This window comes from Caretta caretta, chromosome 4 (assembly GCF_965140235.1).
Source record: "Caretta caretta isolate rCarCar2 chromosome 4, rCarCar1.hap1, whole genome shotgun sequence".
NCBI classification, from domain to species: Eukaryota; Metazoa; Chordata; order Testudines; family Cheloniidae; genus Caretta; species Caretta caretta.
Window position 1 is genome coordinate 130,647,162 of NC_134209.1, and position 12,527 is coordinate 130,659,688.

At 43.4% G+C, this 12,527-nt stretch overlaps 1 protein-coding gene across 14 annotated transcripts in view; it reads right to left on the reverse strand.

Moving 5' to 3' along the window:
- The window catches only part of ABLIM2 (actin binding LIM protein family member 2), a 214,829-nt gene extending 203,176 nt beyond the window's left edge, over positions 1 to 11,653 (reverse strand). For 5 of the 14 annotated variants that reach the window (XM_048848975.2, XM_048848970.2, XM_048848973.2 and 2 more), the window contains exons 1-2: positions 11,272 to 11,650; positions 722 to 878 (exon numbers count right to left, since the gene is read on the reverse strand). In XM_048848975.2, the coding sequence (XP_048704932.1) occupies positions 722 to 773 (52 nt within the window). In that variant the 5' untranslated portion in view covers positions 774 to 878; positions 11,272 to 11,650. Of the gene's footprint in view, positions 1 to 721; positions 879 to 11,271 lie in introns of all 14 variants that reach the window. The other 9 variants (XM_048848974.2, XM_048848962.2, XM_048848967.2 and 6 more) reach the window with 6 other exon arrangements.
- Positions 11,654 to 12,527: the final 874 nt, after the last annotated feature.

The window sequence follows — 12,527 nt, forward strand, 5'->3', positions numbered from 1 at the left end:
AAGCCAGTAAAATATTTTCCATGAATGTTTTCATCCTATTCTATTACCTGTCCCCACAAAAAAAATTAACCAACTTGCCTACATCCCACTGTGCATCAATGTGAACAAACACCACAATCTCACTATAATAAATGAACAGAGTCACCGCGATTCCCTGAAAGCTGTTTTCAGGGATTGTCCATATTCCCCCTCCCCCCGCCCCCTTTAAAAACAAAACAGAAAATAGTGTTTTGTCTGGGTTTTACACAGCCCAGTAGACTGGCAGCTGAAGGAACTATCAAGCAACAGAGCTGATGAAATTGACAGCAGACTGAGTGAGCTCAAGTACAGCTCCCAGGCCTGTCATATAATGTGGTTGCTCCTCTGCCCCTCCTCCCATGAAGTGTCCTAGTGAGCTCTCACCTCAACCCAACCCACAGAATCAAGGCCAGCTCAGCTGTAGCTGCATGCAGTTGGCTACTGGCCCAGATTGGAAGCTGATGTCCGTGTTTCCGCTCATCTCCCCTGCACCAGAGGTACTGTGATGGGGTATTGGGGCTGAGAGGGAACCAAAGGAAGCTAAGTGGGAGAAAATGGACTGAGAGTGGATATGATAAGTAACGGCTCCCAAACCACAAACTATCTGAGACCAATGCATAGCTGGCTGCTCTTATACAGCTGTCTCCTCCTCCTCGTTTTCATTTGCAATTAAAAGAAACTATACCTAAATTAAATACTTTACCAATATCCCTTTTCTGTGTAAGCACCTGCTGTAGTTGCCAGAAGAATGCCATTTCATCACCCAATGGGAGGGGAAACGGTCTCCACTAACGCAAATAGGTGGAGATGTGAGCCACACTATGAAAAGCTTGAGAACCCCAGTGATACGGAAAATAAACCTGGGAGAGAGAGAGAGAGACGAATGAGCACTAGTTAGGGAAAAGGACTCCTGGATTCTCCCCTGTATTGGGATGCCCAAATGTCAAAAGTTATAAAAAACACCCTCTTCATTTACGAATGGCCAAATGACAGCACCCCATTTGTATCAGATGCAGGAATCCACACATTTGTGACCTCCACACTCGATTGTTGCAACTCCTATCTGGGAGCAAAACCTAATAACCAGAAAAATCTTCAGCTGACACACAATACAGAAGAATGTCTGCTCAGCAACACAGGTCTCTGAATACATTACACGGGTACTCTGCTTTGTGTTGGCTCCCCTGCGGCTAAAGAGCCTGGTACAAATCTGAAACGTCATGCCCTTCATTTGACAGGGCCTAGCCACCTCCCCTTCCTCACAGAGCTTAGGTCTCCCTCCACAGCCACAACCTCCATCCACAGCTATGTTCCTCTGGAATCATGAAACTGTCAGTCATTAGGGAGAGGTTCATAAGCCAGAACTTTATACGAGCTACCAACAATACATAGAATAACAATGTGTGAGAAACGGTGGCAGTAAAGCTCAAGTGAGGTACTCTGGCAATCTCCTCATTCAGTAGAGGGTTCTTAAGCATGACATTCACTTCCTCCATTGCAGAATCAGTGGGGACCCTCATATCAAGCTGTAAAGATGACCTGTGTTCCCATGGTTATTCAAGAGGGAGATGCCAACAAGGGACCAAAAAATGGAGATTTTATCTTTCAGAGATTGGATCTAGTTATTTCTATGGGTTTGTAACAAAGATGACCAGTGTGTCTTGACCAACTGACCAATGTAGCAAGTCAAAATTAATTAACAAATAATATGTACACTGAACCTGTGTGCAGGCCCCCAAGTCTGGGATGATTTTCGCACCAATAAAGCATTGCCAAGCTTTCACATTGCTGACGCACACTGAGGGCTGCAGAAGTGGGAGCATTATTTAGTCAGGCCTGGAATCTATCAGAAATATTTTCCATGTTAGATATTGCAGATATCAGAGTTGTAAAATACACAGCAACTGGTTCGATAGCTGGCCATTGATTTCAGTTGGATCAATAAAGCCCTTAAGATATGCAGCACCAGGCAGCAGAGCCCTGGCTTCACCTCTCTTTTACTGCTAATCCTTAGTCACCATGATATTGGGAATGAGGAATGCTTCTGTGGCTACTCAACCAGTTTATTGGCCTGGACCCCTACTTTCCCACATAGTTATAAATGTGGGTGGTGCTCAGGGAGTGGGGCAATAACACGTCCATGTAGTACTAGAAAGCCTTGTTTAAAATATGTAAATATTGCCTTTTTGCATTTTGGAGAACATGCCCCAGTCAGTGCTTCTAGAATGACCGAGTCCCTTGTTGTCTTTTTGGACCATTAGGTCACATACCACTTTAAACAACTCCCCAATTGACAGTAACAGCTGCTGGCTGAGGTCTGATGGGGAGAGCTTTAATATATGTTAAACAGAGATTCCTTGGCGGGGCTGCATTGTTGCAGATAGCGCACACTTGTACATGTAACTTTTTATACCATATAAAAATATAAGCATTTTCCTGGGGCTTCTGTTTATATTTCAAATCTGTAACCCCCCCCCCCTTATCTAACTGGTAACATTAGATACAATCTTGACTTCTATTTGGAATGAAATAGCATCATAGATAGGATCCAGAAAGGAAACTAAACTCCTTGGGTGGAATATCTAGATTTGCCAGGATTCCTCCATTGATTTTACAGCTGTAAACTCTTCACATTTACTGCTCGTTTGTGTGCACCATTTTTTTTTTTTTTGGTCATATTATGGGCCAGACTTTACTTTTTAGAGTTTTAGTGGGAGAAGAGTAGCAAAATATAGCAAATTTTGCAAAGTATAGCAGGGATTTCCATACAGAGAGTTCTATCTTAGGGGGGTTTTTGTTTGGGGATAAACATAACAGTATTATTGTTTATAACGCACCAGATTCACAGATGAAGAGAAAGGCAATATCCATGTCCCTAAAAGTTTACAGACTAAATGGACCACACGCAGATGATGTTAACAGCCATCTTATTAACTGCACAATTTTTGTTAATGGGGGGGTATTTGAGTTTATTGGGTATTTTGTTAATAATTCCTTAAGGACATGACTAGGTTTTACAGGCCTTTAGGAATGAGTCTCTTTTCTGGACTAATTTGTAGAGGGAAGAATGAAATTAGGACAACAAAATCAGAGGCTGGGTGCAGACTCCTGACACTGATTTACAGAGGAGGAGTCCTGGAGACAACACTATGGAGACGGAGTAGGTGGAGGGCATGAAAGAATTTTGTGGCTTATCTTGATGTCTCTTTTCCATAAGTGTAACTTTTAGAGTTCACAAACAGCCATAAGACTTGGACATTATTAAAATATGCAAGATTAGCAGTCGCAGATTTGTTATATGAAGCAAGCTTTTTGGTATTTCAACCCGACAGTTGTGTCTAACATTTGACAAATCAATGCTGTCACACTACTGGAAAATAGTGAGGCATTACTCTAAAAAAAGCCAGAAGATTCAGTGAATGAATGCCAAACCTTAACCCTGCAACAAATGCTGAGTAATAGGGTTGTTGGATATCTTCTGCACCATCAAGGAATACAATAGGTGCAATGACCTCTTTTTTGGTCAGTGACTATTAACGTCCTTAATACTTTCGACCTTGAAAATGTAGCTTCTGTGGGGTGGGTAACGCTCAGATTCAGTGCAGTATTGGGCTCACAATAGCATAATACTGTGTCAACAGATTTTTGTTTATATTTGCAGATTTATTGATATTTCTGGGAAGGAAAAGGAAATGTTTTAGCAAAAGTGAAGCAGTACATACTATTGTTATAGGTTGGACTAAACCTCATTGAAAATGGTGTGTGTGGGGGGAAATATAATCACTGCCCTTCATTTAAGATACCAGTAAGAAACACTTAAGGTCCTTTGTGAAACAATAACAGCCTACACCCCGAAACATAGGCACATGTCACCATGCAAAATAAAGCACAGGTGAGGCTGCTCAGGAATTTGAATGATGAGGGAGAAGGACTTGGCTGGGTATGGCTTTTAGCAGAGATGTACACGTGTGTGAGAGTCAGAAAGAAGCAAAAGAAATGCACAAAAACAGAGATAGAGAAGGAGCAGAAAGCCAAACACAGGCTGAACCAGCAATGTGAGAAATCCTTACAGAGGGAGCTTTTGAGGGAAGGGGCCTAGAGCTCTGAGCTCCTTCTGCTGGATTGCTCCTTTGTTCAGGGAAACAGGACTTTGTACATTCCTTGTAAACAAACAAGAATGCATCAAAGATGCTTGACTCTGTCATCAATTTCTCCTCCTAACAACCTGCACAGTCCGAAACTTTGGTTAACTGCTCAGGTCAAAAGGGGTAACATTATTCAACCAAGTGACTGGCACTGTTTTTCCACAATGAAGATGGGGCTGAGTCTCAGAACTGAAATTTATGAAGGGTTTGATATACACATCCAAAAATTGGCTGTAAACATGGAATCAGAAAGATGAGACTCTTTAGTTTTGTGGATTACAGTAGAACTTCAGAGTGACAAACACCAGAGTTATAAATTGCCCAGTCAGTCACACACCTCATTTGGAACAGGAAATACGCAATCAGGCAGCAGCAGAGACAAAAACAAACAAACACTGTGTTAAACATAAACTACTAAAAATAAAGGGAAAATTAAAAAAAAGATTTGATAAGGAAACTGTTTCTGTGCTTGTTCCATTTTAGTTAAGATGGTTATGGGCAGCATTTTTCTTCTGCATAATAAAGTTTCAAAGCTGTATTAAGTCAATGGTCAGTTTAAACTTTTGAAAGAACAACCATAATGTTTTGTTCAGAGTTACGAACAACCTCCATTCCCAAGGTGTTCATGACTCTGAGGTTCTACTGTACTTATATTTACCTGGCAGACTGCAATGTGTTATCAAGAAGATGCATATTTTAATGCAAATATCAATTTTGGAAACATTTATTAGAACGTTTAAACCACCTTTAGTGCTGTTATGATGTTTTGTTTCAATATGTACTAAAGACTCATACAAGACCAAAATGACTGGCCCTGAAGCAGTCTTTAACATTTGAACACTATGTTTCCAAAATTAACAACTTGTGTAATCTACAGGTGGGAGTGTGTTTCAGGCCCCATCTATGTCCAAACTACAGCAGACATGAGTTTACCACGGCCCCTGCTAAGGATGGGGGTAAGTATCCCTGCCTGTCACATAGGAGATGACAGCCCCATATCCCCCATGGATTGGCCCAGTGGGGGGCTGTAACACTCACTGACCAGTAAGTGACACTTGCACTAATCTACATAGTATGTATTTATAGACTTTGAGAATTTTATTTTTCACTTTAAAAGAGGTCAGATAAATCTGGGATCAAGTAAATATTCAGGCAAAAAGTTTGTGTAAGCTAAAATACCTTTGGATTAGCAGCATGAGCCTAATCCTGCGCCTGCTCCTACTCACTGAAATTTACAGCTAATTAATATGAACTTGGAACAAATCACTTCTACTATTTTTTTTCCTCCATGAAGCACATAACTAGCCAATTATTTCATTTTAAAAAGGAGTCATGGTTTGATCCTACTGCCTTTGAAGTCAGTGGGAGCTGGAGAAGCTCAGCACTTCCCAGGATCATGTCTTAGGTCATTTAACTTGAAGACCATCAGTAAGAAAATAAAATGTGGCACTGAACAGCAACGTAATTGCTTTTCAGAATAGTTTTGTAGACATAATTTTCATTCACACTGGGAAGCACACCAAACCATATTGAGTTTTACTAGTGGATATAATGCTAACTTGGTGTATGGTATTTTACCTGTATATTTCCCCGGGACTATACATGGAACCCTGGCCCACTAAAACAAAAGCAAAATTATTGAGTAGAAAATAAGCATGACAAACTCCAACTAAAATGTTAATGCCTGTTACTAAATGTCTCATGTTTGGTATGGAATGCTGTCTATTATAATCCTGTTTATGGAGCAAATCTCACATGGAAATCATTCTACTTCAAAAGGAAACTCCAGCTGTCTTAAATAAAACTATTCAACATATAACTTCTGCCAAGAGAACAAGGGCCCAATTCTGCTCCTGTTGAAGTCAATGGCAAAACTTCTACTGACTTCAAAACAATCAGGACTGGGTCCCAAGGTAGTGAAACTGTATTTCAAAGACATTCACTTGAACAGGAGCACTGGGCCACTCGTCACAATACTTCTTTTGGGGGGGCGCACTTTAGGAAAGATCAAGTGGTATATTTTGAATGCCATCTGCAGATAAAACCTAACAAAAGGCCTTGGGAGAGTGGTGATGGTTGTTACAGACATGTGACCCATTAAAAAATCCCAGTGGTCTTCCAGATTAATTTTACTGTGTTATTATACCACAAAAGCTATAGATATTAGGACGAAGATTTTAAGGAAATGGGTGCATAAAGTTAGGCACCCAAATTCATACAAGGGCACCTAAATAATTAGCCTGATTTCCAATGGTGCTGCACAATGAGCAGCCCCCAGTCACTTCAGTGGGAGATAGTGGGTGCTCAGCACCTTTGAAAATCAGGCTAGTTATTTAGGAGCCTAATTTTAGACACCCATTTTTAACAATCTTGGCCTAGGAGCTTGTGGATCTCCCAGTCTGAAAATAATCATGGGTAGAACATAAAGGTGGAAGTCGCCAAGAGATTAATGTCTACATTCAGGAAGGTTATCTACACCTGCCCCTCGGTGTAGAGTGGAAGTCACACATCATGTATGGGCTCACTGACTATACAGCTCTACCCCGTATTCCAAGTGGAGAGGGGTAACTGCCCTAGGGGCCACTGTGAAACAACTTTGTGACTGACCAACTCTGCCCCTTCCCCATAAGCTGTGGCCATGGCTAAGCTCATAACTTCCACATATGGAGCAAAGGAAGCAGTGCATCTCCAGCATCCTGAGATGGGAAGGTATTGCTGAATCACAACCAGGGAGACTGAATGGGAAACAGTGTCATGCAAGGGACTCTAGACTGGTACTTGCTATCCCTCTGCAGCAAGTCTACAGGGCTTATTGCAGCCCCAGGGGTGCGGTAATCTCCTTAGGGTAGAATGAGACCAGAATCCAAGAAGGCTAACAATGTGCCTCATACAGCTCTGTAAATAGTCTACACAATTTGACCCTTTGCAGCTGAGTTATAGTTAATTACTTTATCAATGAGTTTTTTACAGCTGCTAGTATTGCAAAACCAAAGCCATGGTGGTATAAGCTGTGAAGAATCTGACTTCACACAACCTCAAAGATATCAGCTAAGCTCCCATGCAAGAAACTTTATTACTAAGCAGGATGTAGGGTGCAGAAAAAAACCCTCAATTTCATTTTCAGATCCCAGGCTGAGTTTGCAGTGCTGGGAACCATAGTAGGAGGGGGGAAAAAAATCTACTCAACTTTTAATTTTGCTCAGTTTACAAGCAAATCTACCAGTGTAAGTAAACTGAAAAAATAAAGATGAAACCCTAAAAGTCATTTTTATGACTTCCAGACCATCTTAGCATAAGTGCAATACTTGCAGGAGTTTAGAAAGCTCTAATCTCTCAAACCTTTCAGACAATGGTCAAAGAAAAACACCCAAATAATCTGTGTCCATATTAGAAGTGCATGAATTAATCAATCATTACAAATAATATTCATCGCTAATTTAGCCCCATTGGGCATTAGCTAATAGTTTGTAAATGGATCCCAATTTCTGCTAATTATTTTCATTATTCAGAAGTATGCACCAAATGATTTTCAGTCTGTGGGTTTTCTGAGCTGTTCACTTTACCTGTTTGCTACCTGTTATTTGTGTTGTCATCGACATCACATGGTATTTAGCCTTTCAAACTGCATAGCCAAAACTTTTAAAAATACAACAAGAGGACGACAAAATAATGCATGCTAAAGTTTGGAATTCTTGATTACAGCCATGAATATCCAAATTCTTGCAAATAGGATAAAATAGGTGCAATGGGCCAGGACTTCGTGCAATGAACTACTTACCTCCTCCTATTCTGAAGAGTTAAATTATGCATAAGCCTTAAGCTGGTGCTCTGCACAGGGGTGAATTTTTCTTTTGGTGTGTAATGAGATCCAATGAAACTGTACCCTCCCTTCCCCCCCAACTGAAACCATAAATCAGGATTTTCACTACATAACCACCTCTAGTTCATCTACTGAAAATACATAAAGATTGACCACATCTTCATCTTGTCAACAAAAGTAACTAGGTCCTGGGAGGCAGGAGGGCCACCACTGAAACCTCAACATCTGCCAACAGGCATCACACAATGGTGTTTCAGATACTTAACACGTCTCATGAGACACATGTTACCAAATATTGACTGTTTAATGGCCACCACTGTGCTTGAGTCTAAAATTAACAGCTTCTAAATAGTGAAAAAATCCATACAAAAAAAATCCATAAAGTGTTTTTAAAATGATACTTTTTATTACACATCAGGAATCATATCCTCTCAATTAATTCAGCAGTTTCATGTTTCCTTGGAGCAAACTTGGTTGCATTTTAGATTTTTATTCCTTCTCTACACATAAAAGGACTTGAAATATGAAATTATGATAGTCTCCCAAATGGATGCACCAATGTGGTTTCTAATACCAGTGAAAGAAACATTTGCTCTTCAGAAGATGGAAAGGATTCTAAAAATCATGATAAAAACCTTCATTTGTTCAATACAAATTTTCATCTCATGCCCTTTTCTAAAACATGTAACAACAAATAAATGTGCTTTATCCAAAACAAATATTCTGTCTACATTTCACAGCATGAACATCAACTGACAGGTTGTGACAAAACTATTCCAGCATTTCAAAGAACAATAGTTAAATGGCTTGACACAATGCTAATACATCTTGACATAGGGAAGAAACGAAATTCGGTAGTATCCACCCAAAAGGATGTGTTGAGGGGTGCATACAAATTGTCCAACAACATAAAGGCATATATACTCCCCTTTGCTGAGCACCTTAATCCTGTAGAAATGAGCAAGGGGAGCAAACAAAGCAATGGAAGTTGTTTCCACTCTTATCTCTGTCTCCTTTGTGAAGCAGGGTACTGGCTAGGGGGCAGATGCTTTAAGCAGCATTTTCCCCTTCTATAAAAATAGATTATGATTATTATTAATACCTGTGTAAAAAAAAAACAATTGACTTCAGTGGAGAAAAGTTTGGGCTTGAAATGTAATTATTAATAGAAACTGATTATAAGCTTGCTTGTTTGTTTTCATGTCCAGACAGAGAAATGCAGGGGGAAAAATGTTTTTTAAAATTCTGTCAGTTTTGGGAGGGTTGTTTTTGTTTGGGGATTTTTTAAATATAACTAAGGAAATTTGTTTGTTTCAATATGGCTGGGATACACATTTTTGAGATTTAATCTGCACCAAGCTGCTGTCCACTGACATTTCTGCAGTGTTATGTGTGTGTGTGTGTATACATACACACACACACACGTAGGTATATATATAAAACTTGTTTATCATTATATTCAATTTATATTAAAATTATAAAGATGAAATTGTGCCCTTGATCCAAAACCAACTAATATAACTGGAAAGACATCCCTTGAATTCCGTAGTATTCTCTGTGAATTTTAGGTACCTACCTGACCCCATTCCTATAGTACCTCACACTCTTTAACGTATTTATCTTCACATTACCCCTATAGGAAAGAATCATCCACAATTTACGTATGAGGAACTGAGGTACAGAGTAGCTAAGTGACTTCCCCAAAGCGGTTTGAACTCAGGTCACCCAATGCCTAGACATGTGCTCTAACCACTACACCATCCTTCCTCTTTAGACTCAGCTGTTGACATACAGAGTCACCATCTAATTGTAACTATTCAACATATAATTATTGTGGGGGGGAAAATGTATATTTAGCAGTCATTGCTATCCTCAGGAGTGAAATACCCCCAATCAACTCTTAAAGGTTTTTTCCCCCCTGCAAACCTACATTTTCTGGTAAAGCTGTGTAACATTTTGCAATCAACTCTGCTCCAAACTAACCCGTACTTCAGTGCCATGCAAAGCAGATGAATGCTTAATCTTTTTAAAATAACATTTCAAGTGGACTACCAAATTAAATTCTTCCACACAAATATCTGACTATATTTGAAGCTGCATATATTATTTTAAACAGGTGTCATGTGTGAATATAATGCATTGCAATTTATTTCTTCATTGCATGGAATGAGACAGAATGCTACCCAGACTTCTATATAATTCTGTGGATCCCAAGAAGACATTCCAATTTTCATCTTGTGCACTACCATATAGTCTGGGCCAGGTCTGCAAAGGCTGAGAATTTAAACCCATACATTTCCCTTTGCAAATATGTGTTTACTTTCCAGCAGCAACTTGCAGGGTGGGAAGGTAGGCAGCGAGTTTGCAGCAATAGATCTGACCCATATTTCTGCTGCAGAAAGCAGCTGCACGTAGGAGGAACGGGGACGCTCTTTTGACACGGATTTTTTCTTCTTCACAACAAGCAGGCTTTACACACGTACGGCTGGCTCCTTATTACTGGCCTGTGACAAGGGGCGTGTGTGTGTTTGAGCGCACTGCCCATCTATCCAGGGGGCTGCGCTGCTCTCCTCTCCCAGCAACACTGCGGTATCCGCTGGCCAAAAGTTTACAGACCCTGCTTTTAATCGTGACCGCAAAAAAAAAGCAAAACCACACCTTAAAAAGTTCGATTCGCACCTAGACCACTGGGATTCAGTCCTCACGAGCCCCCCACACGAGGGCTGGCGGCGGGTGGATGAACACCAAGGCTGCCAGCACGCTAGGAAGCGCAGCGCCGGCTGGGCTCTGCAACCCGCCTTGCATCCAGCACTGGACGCAGCAGAAGCTCCCACCCTCACCCGGCTGCTTGCAAGAGGATGCCCGCATTTGATGTTTGGAGGGGGGAATCGGTTGGGAATATTTTTCAGCACCAGCTCCCCCCCCCCCCGCGAAGAAAAGCTGCATTGTAACGTGACTGAACCTGCCGAAAGGGAGGGAAATCTCCGCCTAAAAAACATAAATGATGCAGAAGCTTTTTTCAGTAGCTTAATGAAACGACTGGAAGCAGCCGCAATTAATGCCCTGCACCCCTTCCCCCCACCCAGCCTCCTGGCGTTCAAACCTCCAGGCTGCGGGGGGGGGGGGAATTAGCCGCATGATGCCCCCCTCCCCTGCACGCTACTCCCAGAACCCCGGGGGCTCGTCTACCTCTCGCATAAACATGGGACAACTCTGCCAAACGCTGGCAGCAAGAGCCACCCTGCCCCGCGAGCCCCCGAGCACGCCAGCCCCCCGGCGCGCGCCTACCTGTGCCGGTGCTCATGGTCTGGCCGCGCGAGCTGCTCTCAGCCGCCCCGGGAGCCGCAGGTCCCCGCTCCGGCCCGGGCGGATGGTGCGCGCAGCGCCGGGGGCGGGCCGAGCCACCTGCCCCCGGTGCACATCAGAAGCGCCCCTGAGCCGCCGCCGCCGCCGCCGCCTCCCCAGGCAGCGCAGCCTCATTCAACGCCCCGCTCCCTGGTGGCGCATCCCCGTCTTCCCGAGAGCGGCAGCGTCCCGGCTCCGCAGCTGCCCTGCAAACGCCCCGCGCGCGGCGCAAGGCAGAGCGCAAGCCTGGCGCAGCGCAGCCCTGCCCCGCCGTGCGGCTCCCGCTCCTGCCCCCCGGCCGGGTGACCACCGCGGCTCTCTGACAGCTCTGGCGCAGAGGGAGAGGGGCGGGGGGGACCCTGGGAAGTGTAGGCTGCTCCGCCAGAGAGCAGCCGCCTAAGGCGCGGCGAGGGACTACATCCCCCGCAATGCTTTGCGCCAGCGAGCCCCAAGAAGGAGCGGGTGGGGCAGCTGGTGGGCTTGTGCCCTGTTGCGATGCCAACTTCTGTGATGCACACCCGAGCCGCGCTGGGAACTGGGCTTCTCTGCCAAGGCCACACCCTCTAAGAGAAGCAGCCGCAGCGATGGTCAGCACCGTTTAAGAGCCCCCATGCTTTAATCCGGCCTCCCGCCTAGTAAATAAAAATACCTAGCTTGTAAACTCCAGGGGGAGCGAGTGGAAGGGATGCCGGGAGCACCCCTCTCTCTGCTTCAGCGGCTGATACCTCAGCAAACGATGTAGACACCAAGCGCTGGGAAGCTGGTCCTCTTTATTTATGCTCAGCACGTCTGAAGCCAGGTCTACACTACAAAATTATGTCGACTTACCTTAGGGGGGCAAACAGCCGCAGCAGTTATTCAATCGCTTGTGGGTGCGCACACTTGGCTCTTGACGTTGGCAGTTCTTGTCCTCCCCTGGAACATTTGTAGCGATTGTTTTCTTAGCGTGGGACAGCTCCTGAAAGGCAGGAATAGTCAATGGAATGCAGTGGCCACACTGACATGGTGTCCACCTCATTACATCAACCACCACTCTATCATCCCTTGGGGAAGGTGGTGTTTTTCAGTTGTCATAGAGAGGCACTTACAGCAGTGGGAGCCAAATTTCAGTGAAGACACTTGCACGCAAAGCAGCTCATGTCAACCTAACAATGTAGTATAGAGCAAGCCTGAGAAGCCTCTTGGAACATGGCTTGTAT